The sequence below is a fragment of the Mobula hypostoma genome, chromosome 1, assembly GCF_963921235.1.
Source record: "Mobula hypostoma chromosome 1, sMobHyp1.1, whole genome shotgun sequence".
In the NCBI taxonomy this organism is placed as follows: Eukaryota; Metazoa; Chordata; class Chondrichthyes; order Myliobatiformes; family Myliobatidae; genus Mobula; species Mobula hypostoma.
The window spans coordinates 38,942,859-38,965,120 of NC_086097.1; the positions used below are offsets into that span (position 1 = coordinate 38,942,859).

At 42.6% G+C, this 22,262-nt stretch overlaps 1 protein-coding gene across 2 annotated transcripts in view; it reads left to right on the forward strand.

The window, feature by feature from the left end:
• The first annotated feature begins 224 nt into the window (after positions 1-224).
• The window catches only part of LOC134345767 (TOG array regulator of axonemal microtubules protein 1), an 82,753-nt gene continuing 60,715 nt past the window's right edge, over positions 225-22,262 (forward strand). For both annotated transcript variants that reach the window (XM_063046955.1, XM_063046964.1), the window contains exons 1-2: positions 225-2,456; positions 16,220-16,364. In XM_063046955.1, the coding sequence (XP_062903025.1) occupies positions 441-2,456; positions 16,220-16,364 (2,161 nt within the window). In that variant the 5' untranslated portion in view covers positions 225-440. The remainder of the gene's footprint in view (positions 2,457-16,219; positions 16,365-22,262) is intronic.

A 22,262-nucleotide genomic window follows, 5' to 3' on the forward strand; every position in this document is an offset into this window, starting at 1 on the left:
CCAGGATCTCAGAACTACACTCGCTAGCTGGAGCGCTCGATGACATCGACGGGCAGCACCGCATCCGGATGGAGCGTCGATCGCCGCTCACCATGGAAGCGGTCCGCGGCGAGCCCTGCGTTGCGTTCACGTGACCTGTGTTTGCCTGGTTACGGCCATTTTGTTTCGAGCGGCCGCGTTTGGGCGCTGTGCGCGTGCGCGCGGGCGGAGGGACGGACGGACGGACGGACGGACGGGTGGACGGACTCGGCTTGTTGTGAGGGACCGGCAGGCTGGGGGAGTGACAGAGCCGAGGGAATGTCAGATGCGAGCTAATTGTGCAGGAAGGCAAATGTCATAAAAACGATTGGATGACGTCAGAGGGAAAAGTATGAAGCCCTGGAGACGGCGGCGTTTATGGTCGCGGACACTCGGCCGGGCGTCGCTTGTGGAGAAGTTTCATGGCAGGTTCGGTCGTTAAGTGTCTTCCGCCGGTGTTTCAGTGTGAACAGAACAGCTACCAGAGTGGCGGTGACCGCGGAAAAGGCAGCGACGTGGGTGGCGGTGGCTCCTATACTCGGGATGGCGTGATGTCGGTGAGGAGGAACGGCAGCCCGGCGGCTGCAGCGCCTTCCAGCCCCACGCTTGACATGGAAGAGGATGCGATTCTTCGGCAACTCAACAGCCGGGCTTTGCTGAAACGCACCGAGGCACTCAAAGCACTGCGTGTCAGTGTGAGGCAGAATGCAGGCAGGTTGGTCTTTGCCAACAAGAAGGATCTTTTCTCGGCTTTGAACGAGGCGCTGGTGAACAGCAGAGGGGAGATCAAAGTGGTATGCATTCAGTTAATATCAGAAATCATTCAAGGGTCCGATTCAGACCTGGATTACTTTAGGTCTGCAGTGTTGCCCAACCTTATACGGAGTTTGCGGGATGACAGTCCTAATGTGCGTAATGAGCTCGTGCAGACTTTGCATGCTTATTTAAAATGCCCTAACATCGCTAAGGACGTTTTCTGGGCTTTGGTAGAGCATGGTCTGGAAAGCCAGGATGCTGCTGTTAGGAAAGCTGTGACCATTGTTTTACCCATCTTACTCACTAAGGAGTTCAAAAGTGACAATTTATTTGATGTAACCCTCTGTTTAGCTAAAAAACTAAATGATGACAGTGTGGACGACTCATTATCAGCCTTTGACGCCATGGGGCATATAAAACATCATATTGGCGAAGAAGAATTCAACTCTTTCTTAAAACGGTTGCCACTGACTCTTAGAAGAAATTATAACAAGTTACTGGAAATAAAATATGAGTCACTGTCCAAATTAAATGGAGATGCTGAACCTGAGCTCGAGTTAAGTAAGAACTTTCGGACAAACTCAGGGTTTCGTGGAAGATCTATCAATAATGTTAAAGATGTTTCTCAATTTCCCAGACCAGTTTCCAAAGACTGTAGCAATCTAGAGTTTCAAATAATTCCACAGGAATTGTATGTTCGTCTTCTAGATCTGGAAGATTATAAGAGTAGAACACATGCTGTTGAAGAGCTGAAGACTGTTATTGAGGGCTTCAATTTTATGGCTCTGTCTTCTGCAGCTATTTTGAGTTTTGTTTGCTTTTTAAGTACTTTGCTTGATGATTCAAATTTTAAAGTTGTACATGGTACTTTAGAAATCATCAACTTGCTGGTAGTTAAATTAAATCATGGTGTGATAAATTATCTCAAGCCCATTACATCTGCAACAGTAAAAGTGCTGGGTGACAACAAGGTTGTCACAAAGCAGGAATATATGAAAGTCTTCATGGGCTTAATGAAGCAGATTCGTCCTCAAAAAATACTTGATATTTTGCTTGACAATATAAAACATAAAAATTCCAGAGTTAGGGAGGAAATATTAAATATTGTCATAGCTTCACTCTTGACTTTTCCAAGTGAAGACTTTGATTTGCCCAAGCTTTGTCACATAATTGCTCCAACATTGACGGACTCCAAGAAAAAGGTTCGGCATGCTGCATTAGAGGCTTTTGCTGTTTTAGCTTCGTCTTTTGGTTCCAACAAGACGTCTTTGATTAAGGCAGTGGATGCTGTAGAACTACAGGATGATGGGGAGGGTGTAATGGCTGCAATACAAGCCAGACTATCAAGGCGAACTCTGCCAAAGTTAACTCCTCAAGGACTTGTAGAGTACGCAATACCAATGCCGTCTTCTGCCCATGGTAGGGGAATGCATGTCCCATTAGGAGCTGATACTGAGTGGCTACTGGCTGGTGGAAGAACCCAGAGTGCTCATAGTTATCATGGTGATCATGAGCCTCATTCTCTGGGATCACCCAGCCCCAATTCGGATGAATATACCTCAATCAGAAGAGTATTAAGTGCTGGCCGAGGAAAGAACAAATTACCATGGGAGTGCAGGAACTCAACCTGCAGGGAAACTAGTCAGCAAACTAGGTTTTCCAACACTGCTCCTGCAGAACAGGTAAGAAATAATTTGGGAGTAATAACCCTAGTAATGCAATAAAGTTAAATACATTTGATATTATTTTGCACATAACAGTAAAACATAATTCATAGTTTGTCTGCTCTTACTAATTAAGCTAATTGCAAGTGTAATGCCCTGGGAAAGGTTTCACTATTGTGGTTTCTCTGTAGTAGCAGGGTGTTTGGGTAGAGATAATAGGGGCTTTGGAATATGCAGTGTCCCATGAGGGGAGTGGTTTTCTTTCTTATGTGCCCAAGAGCGAGGGATTTGCGGGCTTTTATTCTGGAGAAGATGCCAGAACAGAGGAGTCGTACACTGCAGGACTGAGTGGACTTGGAATGGGATTGGGAGTCGACGATGCCCGGGGAAATCGATGGAGAACGAACAGATGAGAAAACAGTGAGCTCCAATGTGCGCATTAGACTGTTCCATGAAAATGGGCCCTTTTTGTTTTCTTTACTAACCCTATAGTCAAATTTTAAAATTATAAAGCACAATTGTTTAATTACATATCGTGTACTGTCTGTTATTTCGAGGTACTGATTTGTAACAGGGGAACACATCACACAACATCCACCCAAACAAGATTTCTCAAGTTTGGCCAGGCCGGAGGCCATCTTCCCCTAGATTAACACAGTTGGCCAAACCTGATGCTTACACAAGCCAGTTTTAGATTGATGTATGGTGATACTGAAAACATTTTTTTAATGAAGAAAAGGTTGCAGTTCTCCTTAAGTTGTGTACCCAAGGACACAACAGAATGCAGATACTAGCCGACACTGCAGGTCTTCAAATGAATCTTTACTGTGGAGGTTAATGAGTAGAAGTGTTTAAAATTAGTTTATTCTGAACAAATGCAATATTGCAACATAGTTTCATAGGTGATGTTGAGATCCTCTGTACATAATTGAAAGTGAATGCGGAATATTGAAACTTAATTTACAAGTGTAGCTGTAAGCTTTAAGCACTTTAAGGTACCAAATATGATCCATTACAAACTTAATTTTAAAAAGGTATTAAGTTATGTAGTGTTCATATCACTAAAATGTTACAGATTAGAAGTAACTAACAGAATTAAAGTAAAGGTTATGGGGGGGGAATAATCCTTTCTAAAAGAGGAGCTTTTGTAGGCAGTTAGCTTCTCGGCTAGGTATTTATTTTAATACACTGTCATAAGAGTTCTATAATTTTGCATCCATTTCATGACCCATCTTGTTATCTTGAACTCCTTCATCAAAAGAGCCATCTTTTATGAAGTAAACAAACTATCTGTGTTAATTTGATAGCAAACTAACTGGGTTGAAAATTTCCACAGTAAAGGAAGCAATTACTTTAATGAAATTAAGACCATTAGACATAAAAGCAGAATTAAGCCATTCGTCCCATCGAATCTGCTCCGCCATTTCATCAAAACTGATTTATTATCTATCTCAACCCAATATTATTGCCCTTTCCCCGTAATCTTTGACGTCCTTACTAATCAAGAACCTATTGACCTATGCTTTAAATGTACCTAATGGCTTGCCCTCCACCACCATCCGTGGCAAGAATTCCACATATTCACCACCTTCTGGCTAAAGAACTTCCTTCAAATTTCTGTTATAAAGGGACGTTCCCATGTTCCTGCTGCCCTTGGCCAACTTGATGAAGGTATGTTATAATATCTTAAACTTGTACCAAGAAAAAAATTAATTAGCGTCTTTTGTGATCTGCTGATGAAAGATTCTGCTTTACTATACTTTTAATTGAATATACTTTTGAAACTGAATACTTGTAATGTCAGACAATGAGGCAGGCCCTATACTTGCAGTATAAGACACCAAGGGGTTCTTAAGACTTTATGGTGTAAACACCAAAGACAAAAATAAAATTGAAGAGCTCATTTTGCCATGGAGTAATAGCAGTATGTGGTCATTTTTTCCTACACATGAGTCTATCTAGAAGAACTCTTTATTGGAAGGTGATTGTAGAAATCAGTGATTGATCACCCTTACATGGCTCTTTGATACATTAACAGTGAAAATGCTCTGGTGTCTCGGGTTTAAGAATCTGAAACAGATCATTTGTACACGTGAGCGTGACTATAGTAATCTATCCTTTTTAATACTGCAAAATTGACAAAACCTATTGGGACTATCTTTGATAATTTGCTAATTTATATAAAAAGAAGGACCTTACATTAATTATATTATTCCTAGTATTTGTTTGTGTGTGTAGCTTTAATTACATTTCCATCTATAATAAGTTTGGTGTATTATTTTTAAATGGAATTGCTTTGCAATTGAGTATTTTCTCTGGCTTGTAAGTTGTTGCCTCTGATGGAGGCATTTTGTTCTGTGCAGTTGTAGATGTAGATTTGGATCTAAGCAACACCAGCAGAATACACAATCATTACTGTTATTTTGAATAATCAACTTCAGATTTGAGTGAGACGAGGAGTTTATTAAATACTAAATGTAATTGTTTACTAATTAAGCTTTTTTAAGTAGATTTGAATCTATAATATAAAATATTATTGCCTTGAGAATGTTCTGATTTTTCATATTTAGTTATCATCTCAGCTATGTTCTGCCTTTTACATATTTTCTGCTTTGAAATGTATATTAGAACAGCGAAAACAGCATGTCTTCCCTGTATTTGTTTTGCAATAACTTTTTGCTTCAATTAGGAAGATGAATTTAAAAAAACTAGTAAGACATAATAACAGACATCAAAGTTGCTGGTGAACACAGCAGGCCAGGCAGCATCGTCAGGGTGTCGGCCTGAAACGTCGACTGTACCTCTTCCTAGAGATGCTGCCTGGCCTGCTGCGTTCACCAGCAACTTTGATGTGTGTTGCTTGAATTTCCAGCATCTGCAGAATTCCTGTTGTTTGCAAAGACTTAGTAAACAGAGATTTGAAAGATTTTATAACAAGTGATCTGTATAGAACTAAGTATTTGGGTCAGACGAGTTAATTCTATTAATATATAGGATAGGTTAACTAGATGTACAGGTGATAGTAATGTGGAGTTGCTGCCATTGATTTCAGTAAGAAATTGTAATTCAGTACGTCAAAAAAAATCACAAAACATTATTGAAAAATGCTTTTGTTTATAGTTTTAAAGGTTTTCTTTCATTTTGCTGATTGATGACATACTCGTGCTTTTTCACAGCCAACAAGTAGAAATTATTGTATCCAGACTAATTCACATCAGACAGCCAACCACTCTAGTGTTGTTTGATTGATGTTGAACAGGTCAGTGTCAGCTAAATCAGGTGAGAGTGGGCAGTTGCACAAAACATGTTCAATGTTCTGCACCCTTTCGCCACACTCACAGGATTCGCTGGTCTTTAAACCCCACTTCACCATATTGTCTCCCGTCCTACAAACTCCCGCTCTCGCTCTGTTGAGAGTGCACCACTTCCGTCTGTCAAGCAGTGCCCCGTCTGGTAACATTTCTGTGGGGTCTTGCACTGTATTGTTTGGTGGGGTTCCAGTTTCTGTTTGTTGCCAGAGGTCAATCCTGTATGTTTGGGGGGATGTTCCATGCGGTAGTTCCTCTACTGTAGCAAAGTTTTTCCTCGATTTTAGGCAGTTGGAAACTGGCACGTGATGATGTAGTGGGTGCCGTGGATCCGAGTTCTGTTTACCTTTTTCAATTTTTGTTGTAGTGTAAAAACATATATAGATGAAAAGCATAGATTAAAAAAAACCAATGAATTAAAGTTTTAGTTTCTGCCTGCAACACTGCAAGAACCATGCAGCACAAATGATTAATTACGCATCATTGTTGCCAGGCAAGTTATTTTTTAAAGATGGAAAGCTGTATTAATATCAGCTACTTATGTGTATTTGAGTTTATAATCATACCTGTAAAGATTAAATTAACAAAGAAATTGCTAATCACAGAGCAAGTTTCTCCCCCCCCCCCCCCCGGTATATCCCAGTATTCTTTAGTGAAATATATAGTATTTATAGCAATTCACCGGTGAATGGTGTTGCATTGACAATGACACTGTTTAACAACAGGTAATGTAATCTTAGATTTCCATTTGACTTAAATCATGAGCACCTCGCCTAACTGTTTTTCATAGTGTTACGTACCCCGTAACTGGGTTGCCAAACCAGCAGAAATGGATCACTCAGTTGGAGTCTGGATTACTAGAACTAAGAAAGTTTTATTAAAGAAACAAGCAACACAGTACTCTAATCAAAAGGATAATAAATGCAACAGTTCAGCAATGATAAACACACATGTACACAGAATTAAGATAACAGGATCAATCAAGCTCTATCGTTGTCTAGGGGTAAATGACCAGTTTCAAAGTGACGCAAAGTTCAGTTCAATTTAGTTCAGTTCAGTTCACCGGAATCACTGCCGTGGGAGATGGACAGTGGGGGGGCAGGAGAGAGAGAGCAAAACGAATGAATATTCAAACGGCTTCCACACAGACCTTCGACATTCTTCGCAGTCAGCTTTCGGACGAACCCTTTGTGATGTCATCTGAGGTCACCGACCGTGACCCCTCCGTTTCCAGATACGATCGTTTCTCTGCGGTGAACCTGGCACCCAGGCAAGGGCGGACACACACCAGGTTCCCACCGATCGTGCCTTTCCACCCTGTGCGTCTATGGCTTGGCCCCGCAACCAGCCTTCCAAAACTTCCCACCGACTTGTGGGAGACGCACCGCTTCCAGGGTCTCGTTACCTCGGGGTGTCGTGTGTGTGTTGCCTTAGCGAACCTGTCCCTTTTTATCCCCCTGCTGGGGTATCGCCTGTCCATCACTTCAAACAGTTCAGGGTTCAAAGGGGGAGCCGATCTTGACTGCTCTCCTTCCGTTACTCTCTCCCGTCCCTTCATTAACATCTCCAAATGCTGCTCCATTGTTTTCCTTATCTCTCTTTCTCCTGAAGACAGGTGGCAGACCAACTGCTGATCCCACTGGTGCCAGCCCAGGCCAGCTAACATCTTAATTTATGTGTATTCTCATCACACTTCCCACCTTTAAGGATTTTTACCGGGGTAAAAATTACAAACATGAATACATTATTTGATACACACAAATATACATCTTTATCAGCTATTTGGCTAATACAGCGAATTTGAAGTTGTCTACACCTGACAGACAGTCAGCCATCACATTTTCTGTTCCTTTTATATGTGTTATTAATAATCCCTTAGACCAGGCTCCAACTTAGCAAACTTCATAGTGGCCAAAAACACTGATGAATTGCAATCAATGTAACCTCTCATTGGGTTTCATCCCAGACCACAATAACAAGGGTCGTCCCATTCCGACTTAGTTTTCTCTCGCAAGGGCTTAGTAGGAGGGGGAGGGGTAGTAACCGCAGAGTTATTGCAAAACTTCCTACAGTACCCCACCATCTCCAAGAGCCTTCTGAGGGCCCTCTTGTCTGTCGGGGTTGGGATGTCAGAGATAGCACTTTAGCTTGCATCGCTGCCAGCTGCCCCTGTGTCACCACAATTCCCAGATAAGTGACCTTCGTGTGGTCGAACTCATTTTTTTCAAGGTTCACTATCAAGCTGGCTTCGGACAGCCGTATTACATCGCTAATACACACCTCTGTGTTCGTCAGCCCTTTCATCACTGAATTACTCATTCTATAGGGCTGTTGCTCACTAGGCTACCCTAGCGTAACAAACACCACCCAACGTCCCAGTTCTTTGCATCGCCTCGGGACAATCAAACACACGTGTGCGAGTCATTTAATTACTTCTCCTAAAGAGTCACTTTGTTCGGGGATTAAGGGAGAGGCCTTATCAGCAGAACTGGCCAAAACAATAGCCTTCTCCCATCTGGTCGATACCATACTCATCTCTTCAAAATGTTTTTTTTTTCTTATCAGGGAGACCCTAGCTTCATTGATTTCCGCGCTAACACCGACTAGGTTTGTTAGCGTATCAAAAGCCTGTGACCGTCTCAGTTTGCGTCTGCCATGATTGATAACATCCTTCCTCCTGGGCAGCTGGTAAACCTCTTTCATGATTCCACCAACTGTTTCCTCCAGCACTGCAAAATGTCCACCGGGGGGTACCTTGTGGGCCAGGTTAAAAATCTCATCCCCATAACTCTTTTGCACCACCCCCCATTCCTCATCTGTGGGTACGGTACTTGGTTTCCCTTTCTTCCTTAGCACTTCCTCCTCCACACAATAGCCTACTGGTTCCCTTGTTAATTCTGCATCAGAGGGAGCTGTCTCCGCCAAAACCATCAGCCCCTCGTCTTGCTCCTGCGCCTGCACAAATTCTTTCCTGACTAATGCTAAGTCTGTCTCAGCTCCCTCACTACCTCTTGTTTCACTACACTCCTTCTTTTCACTTTCTACCCCCTTCTCGTACAAGGCTGGCAGAAATGTCTCAGCTAAATTTACTACCGCAGTCCCGTAATGAACCTGTGAGTCCATGGGCGGGGCCTCAATGCTGGCAGGCTGACCTGTCAATCTCGCTGCTGGGAACACGATTCCCCCGGCGAGGTCATTACCGAGCAAGACTTCCATGTCTTTCATCGGTAATTCGGCCCTCACCCCGATCGTGACTAGTCCAGAGACCAGGTTGCTTTGTAAGTGTATCTGGTGCAAAGGGACTGCCTCTGTCCCTTCCCCAATACCTTTGACCTTGACCTCCCCAGTCTGGGTCTCTGAGCTAAATTCTAATACACTCTTCAGTATCAGTGACTGACACGCTCCCGTGTCTCTCCAGATCCGCACTGGAACTGGTTTTAACCCCTCCTTCACTGACACCAATCCGGCCGAGATAAACCTCTCGCGCCCTTCCTGAACTTTGGCAGACCTGTCCCCTCCTAGCGGTTCGTTTACCAGCTCGATACAGCCAGTCAAAATCGCCGTTTTTCCTTTTCCCGTCTCCTTCTTTGGGGCAAAGCACCTGGACGCAAAGTGTCCGACTTTCCCGCAATTATAACAGATGACCCCAGGAGGCTTCCTACCAGACTGCTCCCGGTCTACCTTATCCTTCTCACTAGTCCCCGGCTTACTTTCTGACTTTTCTGGCGGACTCTCCCCGCCGTCTTGACTACCCTTCTGGTAGCCTTTACTCGGGGCAAACTTCATTTTATGCGTCAACGCATACTCATCCGCTAACTTAGCAGTTGCGGCTAACATGGCTGCCTCTTTCTCATCTAGGTAGGGTCTCATACCCTCAGGGACACAACCTTTAAACTGCTCAATCAGGATCAGCTGTAGCAGTCTGTTATAATCCCCGTCTACCCCCTTCGAGGCGCACCAACGCTCACAATATGTCTGCATCTCACGGGTAAACTTTAAATACGTGCGGTCCCACTAATTCCTCGCATTCCGGAACCTCTGCCGGTATGCCTCCGGGACCAACTCATAAATCCTGAGGATGGCCTCTTTCACCACCTCATATCTCTGGGCATCTTCCGCGGACAAAGCTGAGTAAGCTTGTTGGGCTTTCCCTTTCAGTACACTCTGAAGCAAAACAGCCCACTTATCCCTCGGCCAGTCCTGACTTGTAGCCACTTTTTCGAAATGGAGAAAGTACCGATCCACGTCGGTATCGTCAAATGGGGGAACCAGCCTAACCTCCTGGGTCGCCTGGAACCCTCCACCTTGGTTCGGCACGGGCCCCTGCTCTGCCCTTATCTTTAACTTCTCCAGCTTGAATTCCCTTTCCCTCTGTTTCTCCTCTCGCTCCGTCTGTCTGTCTGTCTGTCTCTGTGTCTGTGTCTCTCTCTCTCTCTCTCTCTCTCTCCTGCCTTTCTAACTCTTTCTCTTTCTCCTGCCTTTCTAACTCTTTCTCTTTCTCCCGCCTTTCTAACTCTCTCTCCTGCCTTTCTAACTGCTTCTCTTCGTGTTCTAACTGCCGTACCCGGAACTCGTGCTCGAGTCTCAGTTTTTCAAGCTGCACCTGTACTGCGTCTCCAGCAGGTTTTTCAATAGACACCACCTCCAGCTCCCCTTGGGGAAACACACCTTTAGATACATAGTGCTCTACGATAGCTCTGTGTATCTCCTCTCTCCTCATTGTTGACTTCCCCTTAGCAAGATTCAGCCGTTTGGCCACAGCTACCAATTCCGCTTTCCTGGCATCCTCTAATGCCTCCAAGGTCGGCGCCTTTATAAATTCCTCAGCCTCCATTTCTGCTGTTTGTCTTTTCTTTCTTTCGGGAATTTTAACCCAATCAATTTACTCCGTCCCAAATTTAGCGTTCAAAATTGTGGACGAGAACCCCACTTATGTTACGTACCCTGTAACTGGGTTGCCAAACCAGCAGAAATGGATCACTCAGTTGGAGTCTGGATTATTAGAACTAAGAAAGTTTTATTAAAGAAACAAGCAACACAGTACTCTAATCAAAAGGATAGTAAATACAACAGTTCAGCAATGATAAACACACATGTACACAGAATTAAGATAACAGGATCAATCAAGCTCTATCGTTGTCGAGGGGTAAATGACCAGTTTCAAAGTGACGCAAAGTTCAGTTCAATTTAGTTCAGTTCAGTTCGCAGTAATCGCTGCCGTGGGAGATGGACAGTGGGGGGGAAGGAGAGAGAGAGCAAAACGAATGAATATTCAAACGGCTTCCACACAGACCTTCGACATTCCTCGCAGTCAGCTTTCGGGCGAGCCCTTTGTGATGTCATCTGAGGTCACCGACTGTGACCCCTCCGTTTCCAGATACGATCGTTTCTCTGCGGTGAACCTGGCACCCAGGCAAGGGCGGACACACACCAGGTTCCCGCCGATCGTGCCTTTCCACCCTGTGCATCTATGGCTTGGTCCCGCAACCAGCCTTCCAAAACTTCCCACTGACTTGTGGGAAACGCACCGCTTCCAGGGTCTCGTTACTTCGGGGTGTCGTGTGTGTGTTGCCTTAGCGAACCTGTCCCTTTTTATCCCCCTGCTGGGATATCGCCTGTCCATCACTTCAAACAGTTCAGGGTTCAAAGGGGGAGCCAATCTTGACTGCTCTCCTTCCGTTACTCTCTCCCGTCCCTTCATTAACATCTCCAAATGCTACTCCATTGTTTTCCTTATCTCTCTTTCTCCTGAAGACAGGTGGCAGACCAACTGCTGATCCCACTGGTGCCAGCCCAGGCCAGCTAACATCTTAATTTATGTGTATTCTCGTCACAATAGGAATTTGTGTTTGGTACAAAAAGGTTATGAGGATGATTAATGCAGAAATAATGCTGAAGAATAATGCAGAAAAATAAATCATAGACAGACTTTTGAGATACTTGTGTGGAATAGATAACTTTAACATCCTTATCTATAACATGGTCTTTCTTTTAATGCAGGCATAAAATTCAGAAATTAAACTGAAATGTTGTTATTAATCTGAGTGATAAACAGATAACCAAACCTTTTATATACTCTGGTCAAAGTCCAGTTTCATTTCTAAGATACAGTATTAAGCTGAAGGGTACATTAATATATTTCATATAAGAATTATGCAAGGATTTTTAATCCAAATTTAGCCCAAACTATTCGAGATAACACCTGATCCTTATTGAATCAAAGCATGACTATAAATGCTAAATCACATTAGACAAGCAATTACAGCGAAAGTTATGAAAGGTTGGATTTGTATTATCATTCCAGCACTTCACAGAGGGCTCAGCCCACTGGAGGACTTTGTGTCTCTTCAGCAGTTTTAAATTGAGTTGTTCAGTCCATATCAATCCATCCTATCTCCTCCATCTCCTGGCTTTCCTCCCTCTCCAGGCCTCTCATCCTTACTTGATTCTTCGTCATATCCTGTGGTAATTCACCTGTCCTTCTTTCTGCAATGCACCATTCTGTCCAATCTTCCAGTCTCTCACCCCATTTCAAAGAGCTAAATAAATTTCTTTTGAGAATTAGTCGCTATCCAGGTTTTCAGTTGATGATTTTATTTAATTTTGTTCACCATAAGCTAAAAACTTAAATAATTTAGTTTTTCTTTTACTCCAACTACCTTGTTGCAGATAATGTAAGCAAGCTATGGAATATACCTCTTAATGACTGCTAATAGCATATGTTATAGTTGCGTGCAAACGCGCTACTAAAGAAACACATGGAGGCAGAGAGAGCTGAACTCAGAATGCCTTTACTGATTCAAAATCACGCACTTAAGTCTCCCCTCCCATGGGCCCCTGCGACCCACGGGGCAGGGGTGACGTCAGACTGTCCCCAGAAGGTCCGCCTCGAGTGGGTAGTTCCAAACGCGCTACCACGTGTCTGCCTGCGGCTCCCGATGGCGGTTCGAGTCCCGCGTGTGCGGGCCGCCACACCACCCCCTCCCCAGAAACGTCCATTAGGGGAGTGGAGCCCCCAGTCTGTGTGGCTTGCCTGGGTGGCCGGCCTCGCTGGCGCGGTGTGGGTACCCTCACTGGTTGCTGAATGTCCAAGTGCACCGGTTTGAGGCAGTCCACTGTAAAGGTCTCTTCCCGGCCACCCACCTCCACGACACACGTGGTTCCGTTGTGCCGGATCACCTCGAAGGGTCCCTCGTACGGCCACTGTAGAGGTGACCTGTGCATGCCCCTGCGAATAAAAACATACTCACAGTCTCGGAGGTCTTCAGGGATGAAGGATGGCGTGGGACCATGTCTGGAAGTTGGGACCAGTGCCAGGGTCCCTACCTTGTCCTGCAGCCTCATTAGCGCCGCTGCTGGAGTTTCTTCCGGACCTCGAGCCTCTGGTACGAACTCGCCTGGGACCGTCGGGGGCGCTATAGACCAATTCTACCGAGGTGTCCAGGGCCCCCTTGGGGGCTGTGCGGGTGCCCAGTAGGACCCAGGGAAGCTCATCTGTCCAGTTGGGGCCCCTGAGGCGCGCCTTCAGGGCCGACTTGAGATGCCGGTGGATTCGCTCTACCAAACCGTTGGACTGGGGATGGTACACTGTGGTGTGATGCAGCTAAGTGCCCAGGAGCTGCGCCAGTGCTGTCCACAAACTAGACGTGAATTGCACCCCTCTGTCGGAGGTGATGTCCGTTGGGAGGCCAAACCCGGCGATCCAGTTTGCAATGAGCGTCCTGGCGCAGGTCTCAGTGGACGTGTCTGCGAGCGGTACGGCTTCCGGCCACCTGGTGAACCTGTCTACCATGGTAAAGATATACCTGGCGCCCCGGGAGACTGGCAGGGGGCCAACGATGTCCACATAGATGTGTTGGAACCTCCTGTGCGTCGGCTGGAACTGCTGGAGGGGAGCCTTCACATGCCACTGGACTTTGGTGGTCTGGCAGTGTACGCAGGTCCTGGCCCAGTGTCCGACCTGTTTGCGCAAACAGTGCCAGATGACTCTGCTACCAGCTTGATGGACGCCCGGATGGACGAGTGGGCCAGGTCGTGCAGCGTGTTGAACACCCGGTGCCTCCATGCTGCTGGTACCACGGGTCGGGGTTCTCCCCACAATATACATGTATGGATTTTGACGTGTGTGAATTGAATAATTGCTTATCAGTAAGGACAGTAAAGATGAAAACAATTAGACAAAGGCCAGTAACATTTTTTACCAATCTCTTGCACTCACAATTTAGCAGCTTGCAATTTGTTCAATGTCATTTAACAGGTAAAGAATTGTAAACCATGATAAAGTAACTGTACAATTGTCAGAATTGTCTTTTGGAATGTGAAAATAGGATAGTTGTATTGAATCCACCCACTGACATGAACTTTTGATAGAAAGTTGCATATTTGTGAAATAGTGAGTTAATAAGTTTGGTCTAAGGAGATCTGTACAAATAATACTGAAGTAATTAATAAAGTTTATTTAAATTCAGTGAGCACAATTTTGATTGATCAAATTATATAAAATTTATTTGGCCTGCAGATTTGTTCGAGCCAAAGGATACATTTTATTTTTATTACATCAATGTGAATTGAACAGTAAAACCAGAAGATTTCTAATTCTAAAAATAATTTTGCCATCACTGATGGTACTGTTATTGTGCAGCAAGAATTAGACTAGTTAAAATAATTAATCATGAAATAAAAAAAATACTGGAAGTGCTGAGCATGTAAGGTAGCATCAGTGAACGCAGAGAGAAATGGATTCTGTTAAAGAACCTTCATCAGAGTTATTATTATAGTCTTGTATGGAGAATTCATTTTCTAAAATAGCCTACAGTGATCCTATATTCTCCATTCTTCTGTTTCCTTCTACCAGACTATCTCCTGGATGTAACCTACATTTTTTTTGTTATTTGTAAAAATTCTGTCAGTGTCATTATCAGCAATATGTTGCAAGGTTATGATTGAGCTATCCCAGCAGTGTAAAATGAATCCCATTTTGCAAACTTCCCTACTTTGAAGTTTCTATTTTGAAGTGACAGATCTGCTTGGTAAACTTTTGATCATGTAAGGAGAGAAATATATTAAATCTTCAGAAGTAAGCTCAGGTTGTATATTGGACATCTGACACATTAACTGGCTATTTTCAATTATAGTGTAATTTTTTTCTTCAAACTATAGTGGATTCAGGTTAATTGGGACACATCGAGACGAGTACATTTTGGCTCAATTAAGCGGCTGCCCAAATCAGCTGAACTTTCATGGAAATAGTTAAAAAGGTATTAAAAAAGACAAACTACCATTCAGCTGAGTAACAAATTATATATTTAAATGAAATACAGAACAAATGAGAGCCTTATCAATACCACTACAGTATGATAAATTTGTGTATTGGTTCCTAGCACTTATTGATGGTATGTTGCCCTGTTCTTTTGATTGAATGTAAATGAACAAAATCACCTAGTGCAGATAATGGAATACCTTCATACAATTCCTTCGATGATTGCATCATGCGAATCTTCATTTCCATTGCAACATTCAAGATAATTGTTGATACCTTCAGATTCTTCGTAGTTCCTAACTTGTTGAAATAGTTTCTGGCATTTCCAAACCTGAATGCTTGAAACTGCTGTGAGCAAAACAATTCTAAATTCTTACTCCTTGTGTCTTACTGCTTATTTCTCATCAGAAGTAAGCAGGAAGACAATTCAGAAATGTTTTACTCAGTGTGGTTTCAACCATTCAGGCTTAAAGACGCCAGAAACAGCTGGGAGTGAAAATGAAATGATTTCACTTCTTCAACAAGTTAGGAACTGCAAAGAATCTGAAGGTATCGACAATCATCATGAACGTTATGATGAAAATAAAGATTTAGATCCTGCAGTAGTTTATGTCATTGTGTGAAGGCAGTCCATTATTTACACTAGGTGTCTGTGCTGATTTTATTCATTTAATAGTTGATCAAAAGAACACAGCAGTGTACAGGTGCCCTGGATGAAATTCTCTAGCTTTGATAACAAATAGGAGCTAATAAACAGTTTTATAGTCCTGTGGTATTATTGACAGCTTTCTAATTTGTTCTGTATTTCATTTACGTACATAAGTTGTTACTCAGTTTGTCTTTTTTTAAATGTACCTTTTTAACTATTTCCATGAAAATTCAGCTAATTAGGCCAAAATGTACAGGTCCTGATTTGTCACATTAACTGAGACCCACTGCATAACTACAGAACTTGAACCCAATGAAGTCTATTCTCTGAAACATAGTCATCATTGTTAGTTAAAGCATTAGTATTTTCCGAAAATGCATTTTTCTGTTTTTAAACCTCAATTTTGATCATCGTTCATCTAAATGCTAATCTTTTAAAATATTAATATATACTAATTTTGATTGTCTTTAACGATTGTTTAGTTTATTTGAAAATTGACTTAATTGCTTATTTGGGATTATATTTTAAGGAAAACATCTGTGATTGTTCTTTTATTTTCTTGAAGGTTCAACTGTTCAGTGATATGCAGCAGTCTCCAAAACTAATGAACAGTCAGATGATGCATGCTGCTGATGAAATATTTTTTACCAGACAGTCTAATGTCAGAAATACAAATCTTGAGAATAATTTGACCAACATATCAAATTCTGGTAAGCTGCTATTGTGCATTTTGTTACTATTTTAGCAAGTTGCTTGAAACAACAAAGTCATTATTCATGGTTTGAAACTGTGGGGGATGGGGATTGATCCGATGCAACCCGTTTACACACTCTCTTAATTGATTTCTTTACTTAGTAGGACAATGAAAGCTGCTGTTTTCTCCAGCATTGGTGTTCCCAAATGATATATTGATTTCTCAAAACAAAGCTTTGATGATTATTTGGTTACATAGCTTCCTAACATCAACCTTTTGTTTGAGATGGAACAGTATGAACCCAATGAGGATTAACTTTGGCTTACTAATTTGGTCTGTTCCTTTATTTAGGGGTTTAATATGTGTAAAATCTAGATTAGAATTACTTATGATTTGGAGAATGAAGTAGTTGAGCAGATCTTGGAGAGTCAAGCCTAATGCCTAAAAATTGAGATCATCCCAGAGATGACAGCAGTCCTGTACAGGATGGTAAATCCTGTATTGATGTAGGACTGGAAAGGGAGTTGAAGTGGCATGCAGATACTCATCGTGGCCATTGGGTACAGAGTGTAAGTACTTCACAGAGTGGTTGCCTGTTTGATGCTTGGTCCTGCCAACGCAGAGGAAGGCACAGTGAGAGCACTGAAAGCAGTAGATGGGGCTAGAGGAAGTGCATGTGAATCTCCTCCTGGAAGGGCTGTTGAGGTCCAGTGCTCCCTACAGAAAGGAGAAGGGATGGTGGAGGGGAAGGTGTGACTGGTAGCGGGATTCTGGCAGAAATGGTTGGAAATGTTTCAAATGGTGCAGTGGTGACTTTTTGTTTTAGCTTCCAAAAATCATCAATTATTCTTGTTTGGAACTACCACAAATGAAACCTGTTGCTACAGACTCTGTAATAAGTAACATCGTCTTTTTAGAACCTATAGACTCTGGACTGCAGACCACCCTGGGGGCAGTGCAGAAGTTGAAGGCTCAGGAAACATCTCCATCGTCTTTGATAACATGACTGCTGGGCAGGGCTGCAAGTAAAATTGAAATGCAGAGACCTAAGGCCCACCTCTCAACCAACCCCCTTTCTAATGTATAGTCTCAAGATTGCAGTACCTTAAGACAGCACACCCTGATTATTACAGAGGACTTCAACCAGGCCAGCTTGAAGAAATCTCTGATAAGCTACTACCAACATGTCATGTGTGAAACCAGAGGAACCAACACACTTGATCACTGTTAGACCACCATCAAGAATGCTTACAGTGCCATACCACACCAGCATTTTGGCAAGTCCAATCATCCGGCTGTACTTCTAACATAAAGGCAGAAATTTAGGACTCCAGCACCAGTGGTGAGGTCCACAAAAGTATAGAGCACTTGACTGCTTTGAAACGGTGGACTGGGCTATATTCGGGGATTCATCTTTGGATCTGAACGAATATGCTACAGTTACCAGCAACTTCATCAATAACTCTGTGGATAAATCAAAGGATTTGCAATCAGCTGAAGGCTAGATCAAGACCAGTGATCCAAAACCCTACAAGAAGTCTAGTTATGACCTATGGAGAGCGAAAACATAATTCCATGTAAAGTTAGAGACACAATCAGAGGCATGACACCTGCGGCAGGGTGTGCATGCCATTACTTCCGATAAGGCAAAACATAATCACATAAATGGCTGTGATGTTTCACTCCTCAATAAACTCAATGCCTTTTATGTGTGCTTTGACAGGAAGAATAAAACTACACCTCTGCTAGTCCCCACAGTATCTGGCAACCCTGTGGAAGTGGAAGGCTGGATTGACACAAAGGTTGGTGATGTGGATAGTGTACAAGGTTACAATGGAATATAGACGGAACACAGAGTGGACTGAGAAGTGGCAGATGAAGTTCAGTCCAGAAACGTGTGAAATGTGCACTTTGGAAGGTCAAACTTGAAAGCAGAGTACAGTGTTATTGGCAAAATTCTTAGCAGTGTAGAGGAAAAGATGGATCTTGTGGTCCAAATCCATAGATCCCTCAAAGTTGCCGCACAAGTTGATAGGATAGTGTGATGTATTAGCCTTCATTAGTTGGGTGAAGGAGTTGAAGAGCTGCGAGGTTATGTTACAGCTCCGTAAAACTCTGGTTAGGTCACACTTAGAGTATTGTATTCATTTCTGGAAGGATATGGAAGCTTCAGAGAAGTACAAAGGAGATTTACTCAGATGCTCTCTGGATTAGGGAACATGTCTTAAATGGAAAGGTTGAGTGAGCTCGGGTTTCTTCCCTCTGGAATAAGGAGGATGAGAGGATTACTTCAAGGATATTCATAAAATTATGAGAGGCATAGATAGAGTGGACAGCCAGTGCTTTTTCCCCAGGGCGGCAGTGGCTAATATGAGAGGGCATCCTTGTAAGGTGAGTGGAGAACAGCTTAGGGGAGATGTCAGAGACAGTTTTTTTAAAAAAAAAAGTAATAAGTGCCTAGAATGCACTGCTTGGTATGGTGGTAGAGACAGATACATTAGGGACATTTAAGATTAGCATATGGATAAAAGAAAAATGGAGGCTTATGGGCTAAGTAGGTGGGAGAGGTTAGATTGATTGTGGAGTAGGTTTATATAGGCTGGCACAATATTGTGAGCCAAAGTGCCTAAGCGGTCATTATCTGACTAATTTCAAGGTACAGTTATTTACTTCTGCCTCCAATTTCTCCAAAAATGTGTCTGGGGAATGAGCTAGGTGAGCCATGTCAATGCCATGGAAATAGCAGTGATGTGGGGTAGGGGAAATTGCTATGTTCATGTTTTAATCTCAAACCATCATTTGCTTAGCTCAAGTTGAGTGTTTAGGAATTTTTGTTAGTCATCTTGTTATACACCCATAACAACACAAGTAACTCAACACCATCTCATACAAAGCAATTTGCTTGATCCACTTTTAGACTATGTATTAGTGTATGCGGTGACTGCTGTATTTGTAGTCAACAGCATTGAAGCAACTCAGCAACATTACTTCAACGGCACCTTTCTTCTCTCTATGGCCATGTATTGGTAGAAGGCAATAACATTAATATTATGGAAATACCTGCATCATGTTACACACCCTGACTTGGATATATGTTGCTCTTCCTTCACAGAATATAAATTTCCTAGAACTATCCAAAAATATAGCATTTGTTTACTTACTGTATTTTACATTCTTGTAAAGCAGTTTGGCCACTATTACTTAATGAAGCAGAGTAGACTGTGAACAAAATAAAATTTAACCTGGTTGCATAAAAGTTAATTGGAATGATTACTTTGACATAAGTATAGACATCAGTGAAAATGTTTCCCCCCCCCCTTCCCCCTCTCCATTATTACCCAATTCTGTTTTGGTTTTTAATATCTAAAATTTATATGAAAATTAATTAATGCAAACATATTAAAGTTAGATATCTTATAGTTACTTAAAAACTTGAGCAAAAATGTGTTTGTCACTTTGTAAGTGTTGTTTAGCCTGTAGAATACTTTTGTAGTTATTTAATTTTAAGCAGACTTAAAAATATTTAACCAGATTAGGTAACTTGAGGAGAAGATTAACTATAGCAGGAAAAAGTTGTAAAATAGTTGAATGAATTCCAAATGTATTCTTCTCTACCTTAATTTACATAATGAAAGCAGTAAATTTGATGCCTTTGGAGAAGTCATGACAGACTGTTATGGAAACTTTTTGTTTTGTTCAGGGACTTTGTGATTGTTGCTAGAGAAACCCTTTTTACTATTGGTTCAGTTTATGGAAGAGAGCAATTGAAGTGGATTTTAAACATTTTAGATTCACTCCATGTTACAGTACCACCATTATGGCACTTACTGGAGCTTTTCTTTAATGATACATTTCAACCCATTTTTGCTGGGATGCACTGTACTAAAGTTATGAACTCATAACCTGCTCAGAAAGACAGATACTATCCCATGAACTATACATATATTTTACTTGCATTTTTTCTAGGTAGTTCATAGCAAAACGGTGCTAAATGTATATTGGGATGGATCTTGTATTAGTAATTACATAAAGCTATCAACAAATGACAGCAGCAAGGGAATTCCCTTGCATGTGTAAATCATGTCAGAAATTCTGAAGTTCCTTTTAAGTAATCCAGCCTTCCTCCACAGCTATGCAATTTTCTGTATGCTTTACTGTGGGCAAGGAACCTTTTGATTTCAAAATATTGATGCAGTTACAAAGAAGACATGTCAGTGCCTATATGTCATTAGGAGCAAATTTTAAAATATACACATTCTGCAGATGAGCTGTGGAGAGCATTCTGCATCACTGTCTGCTATGGAGGGGCCACAGCACAGGATTAGAAAAATCTGCAGAGGGTTGCAATCTCAGCCAGCTCCACCATGGGCATGAGACTCCCCAGTGTTGAGGACATCTTCAAAATGCAATGCCTCTAAAACGCAGCATCTATCATTTGGGACTCCAATCACCCAGGGCATGCCTTCTTCTCATTGCTGCCATCAGGGAGGAAATACAGGAGCCTGAAGACACACACTCAATGTTTTAGGAACAGTGTTTTCCACTCTACCATCAAATTTCTGAACGGAAGGTGAACCAACTATTGAATACTACCTCACTATTTTTGCAACACACACAAAATGCTGGTGGAATGCAGCAGGCCAGGCAGCATCTATAGGAAGAGGTAGAGTCGACGTTTTGGGCCGAGACCCTTTATCAGGACTAACTGAAAGAAGAGATAGTAAGAGATTTGAGAGGGGGGGGAGGGGGAGGAATGGAGCTAAGAGTTGGAAAGTTGATTGGCAAAAGGGATACATGGCTGGAGAAGGGAGAGGATCATGGGACGGGAGGCCTAGGGAAAAAGAAAGGGAGAGGGGAGCATCAGAGGAAGATATAGTGAGAGGGACAGGGAGAAAAAAAGAGAAAGAAAGGGGAAAAATAAACAAATAAGGGATGGGGTAAGAAGGGGAGGAGGGGCATTAACAGAAGTTAGAGAAGTCAGAGTTCATGCCATCAGGTTGGAGGCTATTCAGACGGAATATAAGGTGTTGTTCCTCCAACCTGAGTGTGGCTTCATCTTGACAGTAGAGGAGGCCATGGATGGACATATCAGAATGGGAATGGGACGTGGAATTAATATGTGTGGCCACTAGGAGATCCTGCTTTCTCTGGCGGACAGAGCGTAGGTGTTCAGCGAAATGGTCTCCCAGTCTGCGTCAGGTCTCACCAGTATATAGAAGGCCAGACCGGGAGCAGCGGACGCAGTATATCACACCAGCCGACTCACAGGTGAAGTGTTGCCTCACCTGGAAGGACTGTCTTGGGCCGTGAATGGTGGTGAGGGAGGAAGTGTAAGGGCATGTGTAGCACTTGTTCCGCATACAAGAATAAGTGCCAGGAGGGAGATTGGTGGGAAAGGATGAGGGAGACGAATGGACAAGGGAGTCGCATAGGGAGCGATCCCTGCGGAAAGCAGAAAGAGGGGGAGGGAAAGATGTGCTTGGTGGTGGGATCCCGTTGGAAGTGGCGGAAGTTACAGAGAATTATATGTTGGACCCGGAGGCTGGTGGAGTAGTAGGTGAGGACAAGGGGAACCCTATCCCTAGTGGGGTGGTGGGAGGATGGGGTGAGAACAGATGTACATGAAATGGGAGAGATATTTTTGCTCTCATTTTGCACTTATTTTTTAAATTTATATTTCTTTTTATAGTTTATAGTATTTCTATGTATTGCTTTGTACTACTGCCGCAAAGCAATAAATTTCATGACATATGTCAGTGATATTAAACCTGATTCACATTAATTTTTGGTTGAACCACAACATAGCCATGGCGAGGGAGGGCATGTTTGCTGAACCATACTTCAGCAAGTTATCCACACTTACAAAGACTACACATAAAATAGTTTATTTTTAATACCCTTATGTAAATAATTC